We start from the raw sequence: 17180 nt of genomic DNA, 5'->3' as shown, positions 1-17180 counted from the left end.
ACCACCTTACATTCATTAATCTTTATCTTTGAATGGCCTTTGTGTCTTGATAAGTAGTGACTCTTAAGTAAAAAAAAAAAAAAAAAAAGCACGGGATACAACATTGAAATGGGCATGATCTAAAAATTGCATCTGTACACAAATATTGACTGGACGTGTGCAATATCATATGACAAAGGTCATCGAAAATAATAATTTCTACTTTAAGTTGGAATTAAAATTTAAATTATTGCAAAGAATGAATAAATAAGTTGGTGCCAATATATACAATAATCCATTTGGTTTTTGGTGCTCATAAGTAAAAATCTTCATCGCAACTGCTGGTGTTATCTAAATACTAGTAGGCCTCCCAGCATTGCCTGGTCGTAAGATGATATTTTAATTCATGCAGATTACAGACTTATTAGTATAGAGACAATTCTCTATTAATTATTATATTGAACCTAATATATGGTTGTGACAAAAAAAAAAATATATATATATATATATAAATAAATGTTTAGAGGTACAGAATTTAAATAAAGTTTTAAATATAATGGGCGGAAGTCTCTCGATAGCGTAAAAATAATAATACTATGTCGAAAGTTCTGATGGGGAACTATTGAATGTGCCAAAAAATTATGGGGACACTAAAATAAAGTTTATTAACGTTTAAAAAACAATTAAAATAATGGCACAACGAGGGGAAAGAAAAAAAAAAATGGGAGAAAGGTTCACAGTTCTCCAAAGAGAAACAATGTGTTAGATGTTTCTTTCTGCCAGCATAAAGAAGGTTTCTGCACCGCAATAGAGAGACTCCAAAATCTTTAAATGGTTTCTGGAGTCCGCTCTATGTAGCACCTCGAACCATTCAATTTTATATCTATCGGCACAGCACGGGTTGTCAACCAAATGCTGGCCAATAGCAGAGTCCAAGGCTGCAGAAGGACGGAGACTACCAGACCCCATTCTCCCTTGTCTGATCTTCGATGGAACATGCTGGTTTATATGAGTCAAAAGATGCAAGGATGTTCGTCCAACATAACCAGCATCGCATTGGCATTTGAATTGATATACAATATTGCTATTTTGGATGTAAGGCAAACTATCCTTGTGAAAAGAAGGAAATGCAGGTCTCGTAGTATATATCAAACGCAAGGACACAGAATAAAAGCATAAATACTTCTGCGAATCTGTTTGGAAAGTCTATTACTCTTTTCCCCAATCCATGGTAATTTTAAATAAACCGGGCATTTCAAAGGTCTAAACTTTCTAGGGGATTTAAAATCCGCAACCTTTTTCAAAATACAGTCATCAATAAGGTCAACAGGATAACCATTATTGATGAATATTTCCCTGATCTTATCGAGTTTGGCGTCCAATCAGTTAAGTGAACAAATCATCAGGGCTCTATGTACCAAAGTATTAATTAAGCCGACCGTACATGATTTTGGTACAAAAGACAACCAGTTCACATATAGGCCAGTAAATGTCGGCTTCCTATAAATTGTAGTGAGAAAGCCCTCCCCTTGAACGTTCGACAAGAACATCCAAGAAGGGAAGCGAATTGTCCTTCTCACTTTCCATAGTGAACTTTAAAGCTCCATGCAAAGAATTCAATCTATCAAAAAATATTGATGCTTCACTTTGCGATGGAAAAACAGCAAAAGTGTCGTCAACATATCTGAAATATGCAGTGGTTTTGTTGTAGAATTAAACAGAACAGATTCATTGTACCCGACGAAAATATCTGCTAAAGTTGGGGCCAACGGACTACCCATTGAAACCCCGTCAACCTACATAATATCACAAAAACTAAACTCCACAGATTTTGTGCATATTAAAATGAGTTCAATAAGAATCTCTTTAGAAAAACGTAGAGCAGTCAGGTGACCATCGTAAAGCGCGTCGGTACATATACGTATAGTCTCATCCAACGGTATGTTGGTAAAGAGACTAGAGACATCAAATGAGCACATAAAAGATGTCTCTGCATTAGAATCCAACCCATGTACATAATCAACAAACTGAAAAGAATCAGGGGTACAGTGTGTGGTATATTACTCACGCACAGGTTGCAGAATTTCCACAAGCCACTGAGCCAAAGAATGTTGTGCCGAACCAACCATTGATAAAATAGGTCTCAGTGGAACACCTTGCTTGTGGATTTTGGGGAGACCATACATTCTAGGACGTTGTGAACCAGAGGGTCTAATCCTGTCATAGACGTCCTTGCAAAAAACTTTCTTTTTAAATAATGCAAGTAGACGTCTTTACATTTTTACCTCGTTCTTGCAAGTATTATCCGTCAATTCGACAGGACCGAGTTTACAGAACTTTGAAACATTGAGAATAACTGCCATTTTCCCAACGTTTCCTGACTCGGACTGATTTTTAAAAATTCTTTTCTTTCTCTCCTCGAAAGCATGATGTCATCACCTCCTATATCTTGACATCTGCATTTCTTGTACATTTTCTTTTGTGAGTTAACCTTTGACACCCTTCTTCAATCCGCCATCTGCAGATGGTATATTTCCGTTTATTGCTAGGTTATCCTGACATGTACTAATTTAACCCTCACTAAAATTCATACTACTTAACATAATCTCTGTTTACTGGCATTGGGTCCCAATATATAACAAACTCACTGTTTTAGGAGGGATTGGGCCTAGTAATTCACTTCCATTTATCTGTTTGCACTTTTCTCAATAACCACTTTGCAAATTGGTAAAATCTCCCCCAAATCGTTCATCCATTCTTTTTTTCGCACTTTTCTCAATAACGATGCCTTGAATTTTTTTAAAATTTTGCACAAACATTAGTCATGGTGAAAATAAATTTTTCAATCGTGGAGGCGAACCCCCGCATGCTCGGCTTGTTTTTAGTTGCTTGAATCAATAGGTTTTATTGTTGTCAAGCAGTCACAGAAAGTAACTTTCTTTATTTCACTGATGTTGAGCTTGACACCTAAAATAACTCAGTTGGTCTTTCAATGCTTGCAAACTACTTCCTAAAATGAATTCTATCTCTTGAACAAACTTCACAGAATGCTTGACGATTCTCTGTTTCTCAGCTTGACATTGCCCCCCCCCCCTCCTTTTTTTTTTCTATGACTCTTTTTAGATATAGAGTTTCACCTGAATTTTTTGTCATGTGTCTTTTCTGCAAATGTTTTTTTTTTATGTATATTTCCTTGAGATACTCAGAATGGATTGCTACTTAGTTGTTGATATTCCTTTCAACCAAACTGCCATCTGGTTGTCCTTGAGCATATTTCAGCTTAATTGTGTAGCGATGCATGTCATTCTGTTTGCAAGCTAAATTCTAATTTTCCAAAGGCAAGATTAGCTGACAGATATATGTTAGAAGGCAGCTCCTCAAGATAAATTCAGGAGTCCAGAGACAAACATTCATCTCATGCACTTTTACAGTCAGTTACATTTAGAATCTTAAGAAGATCTCTCGGTTGGAATGTATTGTGGAGTTGAATATTTCTTGATACTGGATAACCTCTCAGTTGGCTATAATAGAAATTGCAGTCACTATTAATTAACACAGACGAATGATATAAATACCTTATACTTTTTACTACATCATGATTGATGACATCGTCTAATCAGACCCTGGATTTCTCTCCTCACATTGTGAATATCTCTTGAATCTGAACTCAAAAGAACTGATGACATCTCCTTGTTGGTTGAAACAAAACTTGTTGCTATTTCTAATCTGCAAAGCTGATTCCCCTCCCAATAAATAAAATCACAAAGAATTTTCTTTGTCATTACTAAAATCTGTAAATAATGAGGTGTAATATACTGTAGTTCTAAATATAGGGTCTCCCAAAATTAATCATCTATTTTGAAATATAAATTAATATTAAAATAGTTAATTTTGGGACACACTGTATTAAAAACATGAGATGCTGTGATGCTGATTTGAACTGGCGATCCACGAATTACAAATGATTTTTCATTCCGAATTCCATATAAAGAGGATGATTTGTCTATCAGTTAACTTGGAATTTCTCTAGTGTCCAACATTTGTTGCCAAAGAGGTCTCCGTGATAACAAGTGTTGCTTTAAGGCAGTATTGGTTAGAGACATGCAGCTCTTGGTCTGTTTCTGTATGTCAGTCAGAGAAGCTGGGGCTCGGAAGAGAATTCCGAAGTGCAGCAGTCCGAGGGGAAATAGCTATTTGAGTAGAAGGCTTTACGGCATCTAGGGATCACTATGATGTAGGGGTGGGATTTTGCTGCTTGTCCGGTTTGTTGAGAGTATTGTCATCGAGGGGGTGCTTGTGCTCGGAGTTTGTCAGAGCACTTGCCATTGAAATACTTGTAAAACAGGCACAAGGATGCAATGTTTCGGCAATGGGACAGAGGTTGAAGTTTAGTTGATAGTCCAGAACCTATTAGGTTGGCAACTCTTTTTGAACCCTTTCTAAGAGCGAGAGACTAGTGGCAGATGCACCAGCCCAGATGTGGCAACAATATTTAACTGTTGTTAAAGAGTGGTGTGCACATATGAGTGTCAATAATATGCATGTGTTTGGTAAAATTCCAAATTATTGAACTTATCATAATTATGAATTTTAGATTAAGTATTCTAGGTAAAAGTGAGTAACAGGGGCACATTATTTTTTATTTATTTATTTTTTTTTGTAAATTTTCCCTTTTTGGGAGTGTCAGAAAACCATATATCCTCGAACAAAGAAAAAAACCATTAAAATTTAAAACTACTATGTTTATTATTTATACCTGTCCAGGACAGGTATAAATAATAAAATATGTAAATCTAATATATGAACGGCTATATGTCTGTTTGTCTCCATATTTCAAACTCTATCGCTTCCAGGGGCCTCAAATGATTGTATTTTTTACAGGCTGTTTTTTTATGGGTCTTTAGCCGGTTAAAATAATTTTTAAGGGGTCAAAAATGGGTCAATATTAAAAAAAATTGTAATACATTCATATTAGCTTATTTTTAAGTAGTTTATATGCATGTCATGTTGGTACAAAGGTAACATCACCAGCTTTGAATGCTACAGTTTTACTTTCGGTTTCAATTCTAGCTGATGGCACACAAATACTTTTCTTTTTTTTTTTTTTACTTCTGAAATCATGACTTTTTAATATATATATAAAATCTGGACACATTAAACCCCACCTCCCACCCTGCTAGTATGGGGTCCCGATTTCAAGTCTCGCTAGATTCAGCCACTCTGAGTCGTAGACGATGAAACACGTGTCAGTGGATAATTATATTTTAAAAATAATATATGCCGCTCCCCATTTAAGGCGGTACCAAATTGGTCAAAGGGAAAATTATTCCCAACTCGCATTTAGGTAAAAATGCAATTTCATATGAATAATTGAATTGATTCAAAAAGTATCGCTAATAAAAACATCTACATAAAAATGCGATACATTTAGTAGTCAGGTGAGGTAGCCGCTTAGGTTTCTTATCATGGGATCCCGATTTCGAGTCTCGCTAGATTCAGCCACTCTGATGAGTCGTAGACGACAAAACACGTGTCAGTGGTAAAAATTATATTTTAAAAATAATATATGCCGCTCCCCATTTAAAGGGATACCAAATTGGTCAAAGGGAAAATTATTCCCAACTCGCATTTAGGTAAAAATGCAATTTCGTATGAATAATTGAATTCATTCAAAAAGTATCGCTAATAAAAACATCTACATAAAAACATGATACATTTAGTAGTCAGGCGAGGTAGCCGTGTGGTAGAGGTTTAGGCTTCTTATCATGGGGTCCCGATTTCGAGTCTTGCTAGATTCAGCCACTTTGATGAGTCGTAGATGACGAAACACGTGTCTGTGGATTATTATATTTTTAAAAAATATATGTATATATATATATTGCTTCATAATTCTTTAATTTTAACGTAGTGCTTATATAAAAAGTTTACTGTAAAATATCATTCCCAGTAAATTCTTGTGGTTGATAATCATGTTTAAAACTTTGTGGAAAAAGTCCATGGTTCATCTATATCATGCTATTATACCACTTAATGCATGTTACATAATAAAAACTCAATAACCTAATTATACCAACAACATGATTGTCATTGATACATTTAATCTATTTTTCTAGAAACTTTTACCTGGAGACATCACGAAAAACAAAGCAGATTATCATAAATAGTATGACATCATAAAAGTAAAAATAATGATACAGATAAGGAGCACAAAATTTGAGTCTAGCATTTCTAGTCTATGCCTGTCATGAATTACAATGGCTGATTGTTGAAATAAATTATAATACAAATGATATTTATTAGGCAGAGATTTTTGGTTAAATATTCTTCACCACTATCTTTTTCATGATTATCACTTCGTCCCTTCACACTTTACCTCTCTTTTGCTTCAACTTTCTGAAAACTGTTTTGTTTTTGTCACTACTCAGCAACATAATTATGCATGAATTTCAAATCGCTTGACCGGCAATACAGTTAATTAATTAGCACTGGCAATTATTGGTTCAAACATGAAATATATGTTTATAGATTAGGAATGTACTAATTAGCAAATTGGCCGATTAATCGGCCTTTGATAACCGGCCGATTAATGGGTTTTCTGATGCTGATTTATCAGCAAATTTTTTGTCATAAATTATGTTAATATAAATTAAATTATATTCTAAACGAAGACAAGTTAACTTCCTCTTTTACTTGCCAGTGAAATATTTCTCTCAAAAGCTGTCTAATCTAATTCTGATATTTTCTGACTTTAGTAGAATCCTTACCATTGTTGAAGAATTCATTGAATCAATGGAAACAAGAGTTTCATCCTATCTAAATGATAAAAACTTGTATATGTCTATTTTACTAGACTATGATTCAAATTTATATTTCAAAAGAATGACATGGAAAATATTATTAAGAATTGGATTCTACATCTTCTACTGATAATGAATCAGAGTCGGCAGGATACACTTCTTCAAACTCTATTGAGTCAAGAAGATCAAAGTGAAAGTAGAATTGTATCTCTTTTAAGCTTCAAATAAGTCTACAGTAACAAATCAAAACTTAGAGCAGGAGAAGCTGGGTTAAACCTAGAAACTGCAACTATAACAGAAACAGGCTGTGTTCTGAGAATGGAGAAACTCTAATGTTTCTACATTACAACTTAGAAGTAGTCAACTTTAAATACCGAGGAGACTATTAGAGCAGAGGAGGAAGGCAGTAAGAACAGGAGGGGGAGTAGAGCAGCAGCAGGTGCAGAACTTCAATTTATAGTTATTCACTTAAAGAATTACAATTTGTACTTTGTAGTTAGTTTGTAATTTCTGTTTTTCATATCTAATTGTTTAATTATATTCATTTAAGAATTGGAAATTGTACTTTGTATTTTGTAATTTTAGTTAATAAAGGCAAAAAGCCATAATAGTGGCCAGACACTTAATTCAATGTAAAGTTAAATTAGCAGTTACTATGTTAATGTGTCAAAGCTATCTGATAAGTCACTTGGTAGTGATGGAATGGTTTAAATTTAATAGAAAAGAGAAAAGTAATTAATCAGCCAATTAATCGGCAAATTGACCGATTATCGATTAATTGGCAAAGTTGCTGATTAGTCGGTAAATCCCCACTAAAGATTTATTAAAAATAATTATAAAGCTCTATTTAAGTTGAGCACTTTCAGAAAAAATATGATAAAAGAGTGCATATGGGCACATGTGAAAATATCAGCAGGAGCTGTAGGATAGCTTACTTGCAAAGATATTTGCAGCAGTAGCTGTTAAAGCGCATATGCAAATTAGGAAGTGTGCGCAAGCTTGTGTTAGAAGCAAAAAAAAAAAAAAACTCCACGTAGAAAGAGAAGCAAAGTGCGCATCGAAAAAGATGGATGTTAAAATTGAAGACAAGAAATGACTGGCTGTGGTCAGAGAGATAGAAAAACACGTGCCGGAGGAGTTGAACGTGTGGTCCCTGTGGTGGTGTTGAGACTTTTAAGCTGGTGTCGAGACAGCAAGTTGTTGTTAATCTCATGGCAGACAAAATGAACAGTTAGAAAAACCAAGAAGCAGGCAGTGTTTGCAAAGTAATGGTTATGAATACCTTTTGCTAAAAAAAAAAACAGTTGAATATTTTTTTTCCATGTTTTGTTTGGTTATTCCTGCGACGTTACTTCTGACTTCTGACACAGATCTGCCTCAAAGAAAGCAGAGCAAGAAAACAACCTCATTTCTTTTATACTTTTGACGTAATTTCCTACAGTTTTGTCATCCACAGTGCACAGGTAAAGGGTAGTTCACCTTTTCCTCCAATCTTATTAGGAATCATAAACAGGAATCTTACAGTCAGTATGAAGAGGGAACTAAAGGGCCAATCAGATTTATTATACAACAATGGTAAGGGATAAAAAGCAATATTGAAATAATTTATTGTGACTGCATACACTGTTCAAAGCTTAATGAAAAAATATAAAACGTTTTATTCTATAGAAAAAATATGAAGAACAGCAATGGAAGAAAAGGATTTTACAAGGACTGAAAAATACTGCATGAAATTGACAACAAACAGGGATTGCAACTAAGAATAACTTGAGCAATATTCAAATAATATTTTAGGGTAAGCACCTTTTAAATTTGGTGGCCAATCACTGAGTTGGTGTCATAGACTGCATTTGGCTATTAAAATCATGCTTCAATTAAGAAAATGATTTCCAAAGAAATCTGACCAGAGATAAATTTAGCAGTCAATTTCTAAAAACCACCTAACACATGCCAGCATGTAAAACAAACGTTAAACCAAATCTGATGGAAGTCTGGCAAAGAAATGTTCAAATCTATTCTTAAGAAAACATTAAAAGAAAGAAGTATTCTTTGGTTATAGACTAAAAATACAACTCCTCCAGACTGTGTATATAACATGGTAGTTTATCATTTGCCAAGATTTATGTGGATAGAGATGTAAATTTCTGGTCATCCATACTTTGGTCAGACGAGGCAAAAATTTTGTTTTTCATTCAGTGATTTGAAAAAATAGTGTAACTTTCAAACAAGAAAACAATGTTCAAACTGTAAAATATGGTTGTGAAAATGTAATGTTTTGTGGGTTGCTTCTCTGACGACAAACCAGTTTTGTAGGTTGCTTTTCTGCCAACAAACCCGTTTTGTGGGTTGCTTCTCTGCTAACAAACCCGTTTTGTTGGTTTCTTTTTCAACCGACAAACCCGTTTTGTAGGTTTCTTTTCAACCGAAAAACCCATTTTGTGGGTTTCTTTTCAATCGATAAACCCATTTTGTGGGTTTCTTTTCAACCGACAAACCCATATTGTGGGTTTCTTTTCAACCGACAAACCCGTTTTGTGGGTTTCTTTTCAACCGACAAACCCGTTTTGTGGGTTTCTTTTCAACCGACAAACCCGTTTTGTGGGTTTCTTTTCAACCGACAAACCCGTTTTGTGGGTTTCTTTTCAACCGACAAACCCGTTTTGTGGGTTTCTTTTCAACCGACAAACCCGCTTTGTGGGTTTCTTTCCAACCGACAAACCCGCTTTGTGGGTTTCTTTTCAACCGACAAACCCGCTTTGTGGGTTTCTTTCCAACCGACAAACCCGCTTTGTGGGTTTCTTTCCAACCGACAAACCCGCTTTGTGGGTTTCTTTTCAACCGACAAACCCGCTTTGTGGGTTTCTTTTCAACCGACAAACCCGCTTTGTGGGTTTCTTTTCAACCGACAAACCCGTTTTGTGGGTTGCTTCTTGATCTATAAAACAAGGAAACTAGTGAATAGGATCATGAAATAAGATCAATATATAAACATTCTTAATGAAAATATGAAAAATCACTGAAACTGCTTGTTTGTATTCTTGTACAGTTGATGATATCACAAAAGGATGGCATACTGTTACTCATAGTTCATACTGGATGATGTCATAAAAGAATGATGTCATCCATTGAACAGAAAGTTGGTACTTGATTTTGAACCTGATTAGATTTTTCAACACAATAATGATCAAAGCATATGATCAAGTCTGTTAAGAAATGGTTGAAAGATTATCATGGAATTCTCCTACAGTGATCAAACCAGCACTCAGGTCTGTATTTAAATTGAGAACTTGTAGAGATTTTTACAGAAAAATCTAACACTGGGAAACCGAGACATCGGGAGCAATTTTTAAAAATTGCAGAGAGAGAGTGAGTCAGTATTCCTGTGAATATTTGTTAGAAGTTTTTCGTGATCCATGATTGTTTGTATGAAATGATTGCTTTGTTTGTATGAAATTGTTGCTATTAAGGGTATTGCAATTAGTTATTGAATGAGGTATGAATATATTTAAACCCATCATTTTTCCGTTTGTTTCATTAAAATAAAATTCTTTTTTGAAACATAAGCAAATTTACTTGCACTTTTGTCAAAATAGTCATGTATTGAATGAAATATTTAAATTTTATTAAAAGTATATGCTGTTATTAATAATTTGGCATGTAACTTAATATATATATATATGTATGTATATATAGAGAGAGAGGGGTGCAAAAAAAAACATACAATACTTAGGGCATTTAGTATACAAATAACAGTACCAAATACCTGTAATAACAATAATGGATATAATCACATGTAAACTCAAACTGCTTGTCATTTATCTTTGCAAACTTTTGAATAGACCAACCAACAACATGCCAAATATTTTATGGCGGAACTATCCCAAGAATATATAGATAAGGAAGACTCTGTAAACTGGCTCAAAAGCAAATCACTCCTATGATCAGAAGAGCATGATAATGGCTACCGAAAATCAAGGCTTGATGAGCAATGTTTTTAAGGTGGTTTCAGCAACTGTACAAAGCAATACAATGGAGTATGTAAATATCTCCACTGGATCATCTACATAAAATTGAATATCCAGTGTAGCCGTAAATCCTGCAAACAAATACATATTGAAAATAAGTTATACATAATCCACTATGGCTATGCAATCCCTGCAGCTACATACTTAGAAAACAGATGTTAAGCCTGACATAATGATATTGGACAAGAGGAAGAAAGTAAACACCATCTTAAAGTGTCTTCAATCTCTGTACAGGTGTTTGTCAGGCCAATCTGACATAAAGATGCCTCACCCTACAAGTAAATCTTAACCAAATACTCAAGATATATAGTATTCAAAACCTAAATATGATTCCTTATACTGGCTTCTCTCCTATTGATTTTATATCTCAAATAACAGCACTTGGCTGAATACTTCACCAGGCTAGATGAATTATTGTTATTGAATTTGGCAAGAAAAGATCACAATGATAAACTATAACCTAATTAAGTAGTCAATTAGAGGGAAGGGAGAATTGGTGTTCTGCTTTACTATAATTCAATGTTTAAAAGGTAGAGAGGTATCTTGAACATTTGAATATCTATCAGGTTGAGAAGAAAGTTTCTGTGGTTTTTGACTTTTAAATTCAGATGAACATATCTTGGCTCAAACAAAAATTTATTGATCGAAATAAGCACCATCAGAATCAACACACTTTTGCCGACACAAAACAAGTGTATTTATGCCAGTAACATGAAAATCTTGCGTTCAGGTGGTAATGACGTTGCTGAAGGCGTTTTTGATATCACTTCGATTTTTGAAGCATTTCTCACGCAGAAAGTTGTCAAGATGCTTGAAAAAATGGTAGTCTGTAGGTGAGAGGTCTGAAGAGTATGACGGATGAGGCAGGGTTAGTTGCTCAATTCGTTCAACTTCTCCAGGGTCAGTTTAGCAACATGCGGTTGGGTGGATATTGTTGTGAAGAAGAATTGGGCTTTTCTGTTGACTAATACTGGATGATGCTGTTGTTGAAGTTTCTGATGATTTGTTGACAGTACTTCGCCGCCATAATGGTTTCGTCTGCATTCAAAAAACTAATGGATGAGACCAGTTGCATATCACCAAACAGTCAGCATGATCTTCTTTTAACCACCGAGCTGAGCATCGCCAGTTGTCAGAAAGAACCACCTCATCGCACGTCACAACCAAGTCGAGAAACAGGTCATTCTTGTTGCGTAAAAGAAGGGAAGATGACACTTTATACAGCATTTCTTTTGGTTGTTCAATTTGTGAGGCACCCATTTATCAAGTTTTTTGTCTTTCCAATTTTTCGCAAGTGTTTTGAAATCATATATATTACGTCTAATTCAAAAACAAGTTTTCAAACATTTGTGTGTGGATTGGCTTTGACAGAGGCCCTCAATTGATTGTTGACAACATCCGATGACCGACCACTACACTCGTCATCGTCAAGACTTGTCGCTGCTATGAAATTTCTTCAAATACTGTTGTGCTGTGCGTTCAGTTGTGGTTCCTGGGCCAAACATTCTGTTGATATCGCAAACTGTTTCAGCAATTTTTCGGCTTATTTTGAATTGAAATAAGAAAATTGTGTGAATTTGCTTTTTTTCCATCTTGTATTCAACATTCTGAAAAGAAGACATTGTTTTGAAACAATAGTAATTTAAATGATTAGAGTGAAAAATGCTATTAAATTGATATATAAAGTTAAGAATGTATTCGTAGGATAAAATCCAAAGAATATCCATTGGGTTAATATAATAGTGTTCAATAACAAAAAGAGCTATTTATATTAATATTTATTTATACAGACATATACAGGCTTTGCTACACTGGCAAGACAATGTTTCGATCCGTAGTTATTAATAAAGAAGATTTCAACAGTCAAAAAAGTCTGTCTTTTTCTTTAGGTGTTCATATTGAAAAGTGAAAAAGTTGTATCTCTCTCATCCCCCCCCCCGCCACCTTTTTTTTTTTTTTTCTATCTTTCTCTCGCCTTTTCTCTCTATATTTCTCTCTCTCTTTCTCCCTCTCCTTTGAAATATTTCAGCTAAAATTTCATAGACCACACCACCTTACTCCTCCAGTTCTTTTTCATCCTCCTTTATCAATGTAAACGCTAACTAGTTCATTTCATTTCAACTTAGGCAAAGTATTTTCACCAAAAAAATTGGTCTTTTCTCTTTTCTGATTACAAGAACCATAATCTTTTCTTCTATGCATTTCTCTTCCATGCTTTCTTTCTCTACATTCCCCTTTTTGCTGCTAGAATACCCTACAATGCACCCCCCTTCTTCAACACCACCACTCTCATCACTTTACCACTCTTCCTCTAATGACTTGTTTCTTGTTTAAAAAGCTGATTTTTTCATAGATAACTAAATGCCTTTCTCTATAATCAGACCTTTTTTTTTCTTTCTCAGTTTTTGGACTGCAAATCTTACATAACTCTAACATGTCATTCTAATTTATTTATACATATTTGGATTATTTGGACTACTGTTCTCATCTTGAGTTTTTTTTGTTTTTTTTTTACACAGTGATCACCACTTATCAAGGCCCGGAAGCCACTCAGGGATAAGGGTTATTGCAAGTACATTACGTTAGTGTGGAGATTTGATGAAGTGTTTACTTAAGGGGGCGGTTCATTAGGAATTTGTTAACATTGGACTTGAAGACATCCAAGTTGTAGTCCGGTGGGAAGCAGGCAGACGGAACAGAGTTCCATAGGTGTGCAGTTCTAAGAAAGAAGCTTTGTTCATGGAATCCGCGTTTTGATTTAGGCACAGATATAGAGTGGGGAAAATTTTTCATAGTGGATTCAGCTAGATGGGTGTTTTTCGTGAAAGATTGGCGAGGGGGGGACCAGAGATTAGAGTTCAGACGAGCACCTGCCATGGAAATAACGATAAAACAAGGATAGGCTCGCAATGTCTCTTCTGTGGGAGAGAGGTTGAAGGGTAGAGAAAAGTCTATTTTGTACTCTGTCAAGGCAGGATAGGCTGTTTTTAGCAGCTCCTGTCCAGATATGGCAACAGTATTCCATCCTTGAGTGTTATTTTCACAACATTTCGATTGATGTAACCTCCAACCTTTTTCAGGTGTATCTTGTTGAACTTTGGGATCTGCACAGAATTTCGAACCATGGAGTAGCATATTAATTCAATCAGTCAGGTTCAATCCTCAGTGCAGACAACACTGAAAATACAATTGCAAATTGCTTGGGACTTCTATCCACTCATTGCTAATACAATGAAAGCATGCTATCCTCGCGAATTAAATAGTTCTGTTCCAAATTTTGTGCAGATTCCAGAGTTCAACAAAAAGATTCTCGAGTTGACAAGATACACCTGAAGAAGATCGAAGGTTATGTCATCCAAAATGTTGTGAAAATAAAACTCAAGATGAGAACAGTGTTTAAATAATACGCATAATCAATCATCATCTGAAAAATTCAAAAACCTAATTTAGTTAATCACTTTCGTTTACAAACCTCTTAAATTCCACTACTTTCTGTCAGCATGAAACAATCTCGGCTCGGTGACTGTTCATGTTTCTTATTTTTTGTATTTATGTCCTGTCAGAATTTTTTTGTAGAATATTTTCCCATGTCTAATGAGAAAACAAGATATTTCTAACTATTCTCACGGTGTTATGAGTGTTTCTGGTCGGCACCACCTTACCGTTTGTATAGAATGACAACAATACATCTTTTCTTCCTGCAATGCCTTAGGATGGAGATTGGTACTTGTTAATTAAAAACAAAAACTTGTCAACATTGCTGTTACCATTTTGAAGAATAAGATTGGCATGTTGCCACCGTCTTCATATAAATGCATTGGGAACAACTCTGTATGTTATCACCAGATTAAACGAAGAAGAAGAAAAAGATAATCTTTTGTTCTACTTTCTTTTCTGCTGCAACAATTTCTCTCTTTACATAACACATCTCGGTGCACTTATAACTTGGTAACTATTTTTTGGCTCTTTTTTATGTGTTTCTATAAATTTCATTTTCTCGGCTTTTCCTTTTAATTTCTTTTTGATTTAATCTTGTTTTGAATTGACTCAGTCATTTGTCATTCTATAATGAAACTTTCAAGTGTTCTTTTGATCAATTTAATATATTTTTAGACTTCTCATATTTTCCATAAAAGAATTTTAAGTTAATTTTTTTTTTTTTTTTTTTTTTTTATCATTGTATCAAATTTTTTCTTGGTGTTTTTATAGAAAATTATTAAGATATCAACCACCACCTGTAGATTATTGCACAAACTTATAAAATTTGAAAGCAAACTTTTTCTTCATTTTGATACAAAAACAGAGTTGTTTCATAATTTTTTAGATGAGGATTGATAACTTCAGACTACTTTTCTCATTTAGGTTATATTTTTCAAATGATGCAATTTTATATATATATATATATATACCAAGTAAAAGGTATTCAAGTGAGAAAACGTGAATTAAAACGAAGTTATTAAGAGTGCTCAATAAAAAAGAGCAAAATATAATTATTTATATAGACAAATGTTACATAGTCGCTACACTGAACATCCTAATGTTTCAGATAATTGGTCAGCAATAGCCAAAAATCTTCATCAGGCAATGTAATAAAGTCTGTGTACTGAAAACATCTGGTTCTCAAATAGAAGAATTAAGGAAATATTTTTTTATAACAATAAAACGTTAAATTTATTTTATATGTTATCTTTTTTTTTTTTTTCATAATTGTTCTCTAATCTATACTTGTAACCATTACTGGAAATTTTGATTTTAAATTTCATCATAGTAAATATGACTCCTGATTAAGAAAATATAACCTAATTATCCATGCATAAGTTTTTTTTTTAGGTTTTATTAACTAAATTAGATACATTCTCATTTATACATATGTATGTATGCACATGTATGCGTGTGTGTACGTTTGGCTAAGTTATTAATACATGCGTGCGTGTGTGTGTGTGTGTGTGTGTCTGTGTGCCTGACTGGAAGCCCGATATGCTAAGTTGCCTTTACCCCCCCCCCGCCCTGAGCCAACCTCCTTCCTTCCTTAATGTTTACTCTACAAGATAGACAAAATTCTATTTTCCCTCCCAACCCCTTCTTCATAGATGATTTCAAATGTGTTCACCCCCCTCCCATTTTTTTATGACAATGTAATCACACTAACCCTTTTTTTTCCTTCTTCCATTTCTCTGTTGTTTCTTTTTTTTTTTTCCTTTTCTTTTCTTTTTTATTTCTCTTTTTATCTTATTAAATCTTGACATTCTCTTTCTTCCTATCGCTTTCTATGTTTGGAGTCTAAAATGTCACTTAACCTACCACCCTTCCCTTTTTAAATTTAATATTTTATAAAAAAAAAATATATATATATTTCCTCAAATCTTCTATTTGAAAACCAGTACATTGCCTGACCAAGACTTTTGGTTATTACCAACCAATTGTCTGAGACATTAGCATGTTCAGTGTAGCAACTAAGTTTTGCTCTTTTTTATTGAGCACTCTTAATAACTTTGTTTAATTTATCAGTTTCCCCTCTTGGATACCTTTAACTTGGTGTATGCATATTTGCTTATTTTATCTCCGTACACACATTTAAATTCATTATGCATTGATTATCATTCTCTCCAAATTAAAGATCTTATCATCCTTTGCTACTTTTCAGCTTTTCTCTTAAAAAAACCTACCCAACAGTTGGCCAAAACGTTGAGGTGGATTCTTGAGTTTCAGGTTTTCCTTTTCTCTATTTTAGTTCATACTATCACATCCATTTTTTGTCAATTAATTTGTATGGAAACGAAAAATGTGTAGTGGGGATGAGGAGCAGCATTCTCTAAAAATCAATTAATTAAATTTTTTATTTTTATTAATAAACTACCAAATATATATATTTTTATTAGTATTATTTGATTAGCATTACGAGTTGATTTTTTTTCTTTTTAGATAATTGTTATTTTATCAACTTGCATGAAACAGCTATGTAAAAGATGCTTAAAACCGTTTAAATTATGCAAATACCATCAGTAGTTCAAACGTTATGAGAATTTTAAGTGCCAAAATTTAGGCTTTTCCGTGGACATTTTTCTATAGAAAAAGTGGGCTAAATTATGGACCTCAACATTTCAAGAAATTCGGTAATTTCGCCACAATTTATTTATTTTTCAAGCTATTCTCATGAAACTTGGTACTCTTATGTAAAATTGTGTGCTCTTTCTGATTATGCAGTCAAATCTGATGTACCGCTTTACCATAAGCCATGAATTATAAATTTAGATGTACAAAATTTCAATTTTTTTTTAAAACTGGCGCATGGTATCATACAGTGGGTGTCTATTTATGAACAAAGCTAAATATTATAGTTGTATTTAAATATAGTTTTATTGAAAATAGGCATTTTCCT

At 33.9% G+C, this 17180-nt stretch overlaps 1 protein-coding gene across 7 annotated transcripts in view; it reads left to right on the top strand.

Moving 5' to 3' along the window:
- The window catches only part of LOC145249430 (uncharacterized), a 111418-nt gene that overhangs the window by 47433 nt on the left and 46805 nt on the right, over nt 1-17180 (top strand). Inside the window, exon 1 of one of the 7 annotated variants that reach the window (XM_080110983.1) lies at nt 9896-10042. The exons of 5 other annotated variants lie outside the window; for them this stretch is intronic. In XM_080110983.1, the coding sequence (XP_079967109.1) occupies nt 10007-10042 (36 nt within the window). In that variant the 5' untranslated portion in view covers nt 9896-10006. Of the gene's footprint in view, nt 1-9895; nt 10043-13779; nt 14750-17180 lie in introns of those variants that run through there. One more of the 7 variants, XM_080110985.1, reaches the window with a different exon arrangement.

This window comes from Euprymna scolopes, chromosome 28 (assembly GCF_053919585.1).
Source record: "Euprymna scolopes isolate OS-2025 chromosome 28, ASM5391958v1, whole genome shotgun sequence".
NCBI classification, from domain to species: Eukaryota; Metazoa; Mollusca; class Cephalopoda; order Sepiida; family Sepiolidae; genus Euprymna; species Euprymna scolopes.
Note: the sequence above shows the minus strand (reverse complement) of the source record. Positions and strands in the feature narration are given on the sequence as shown.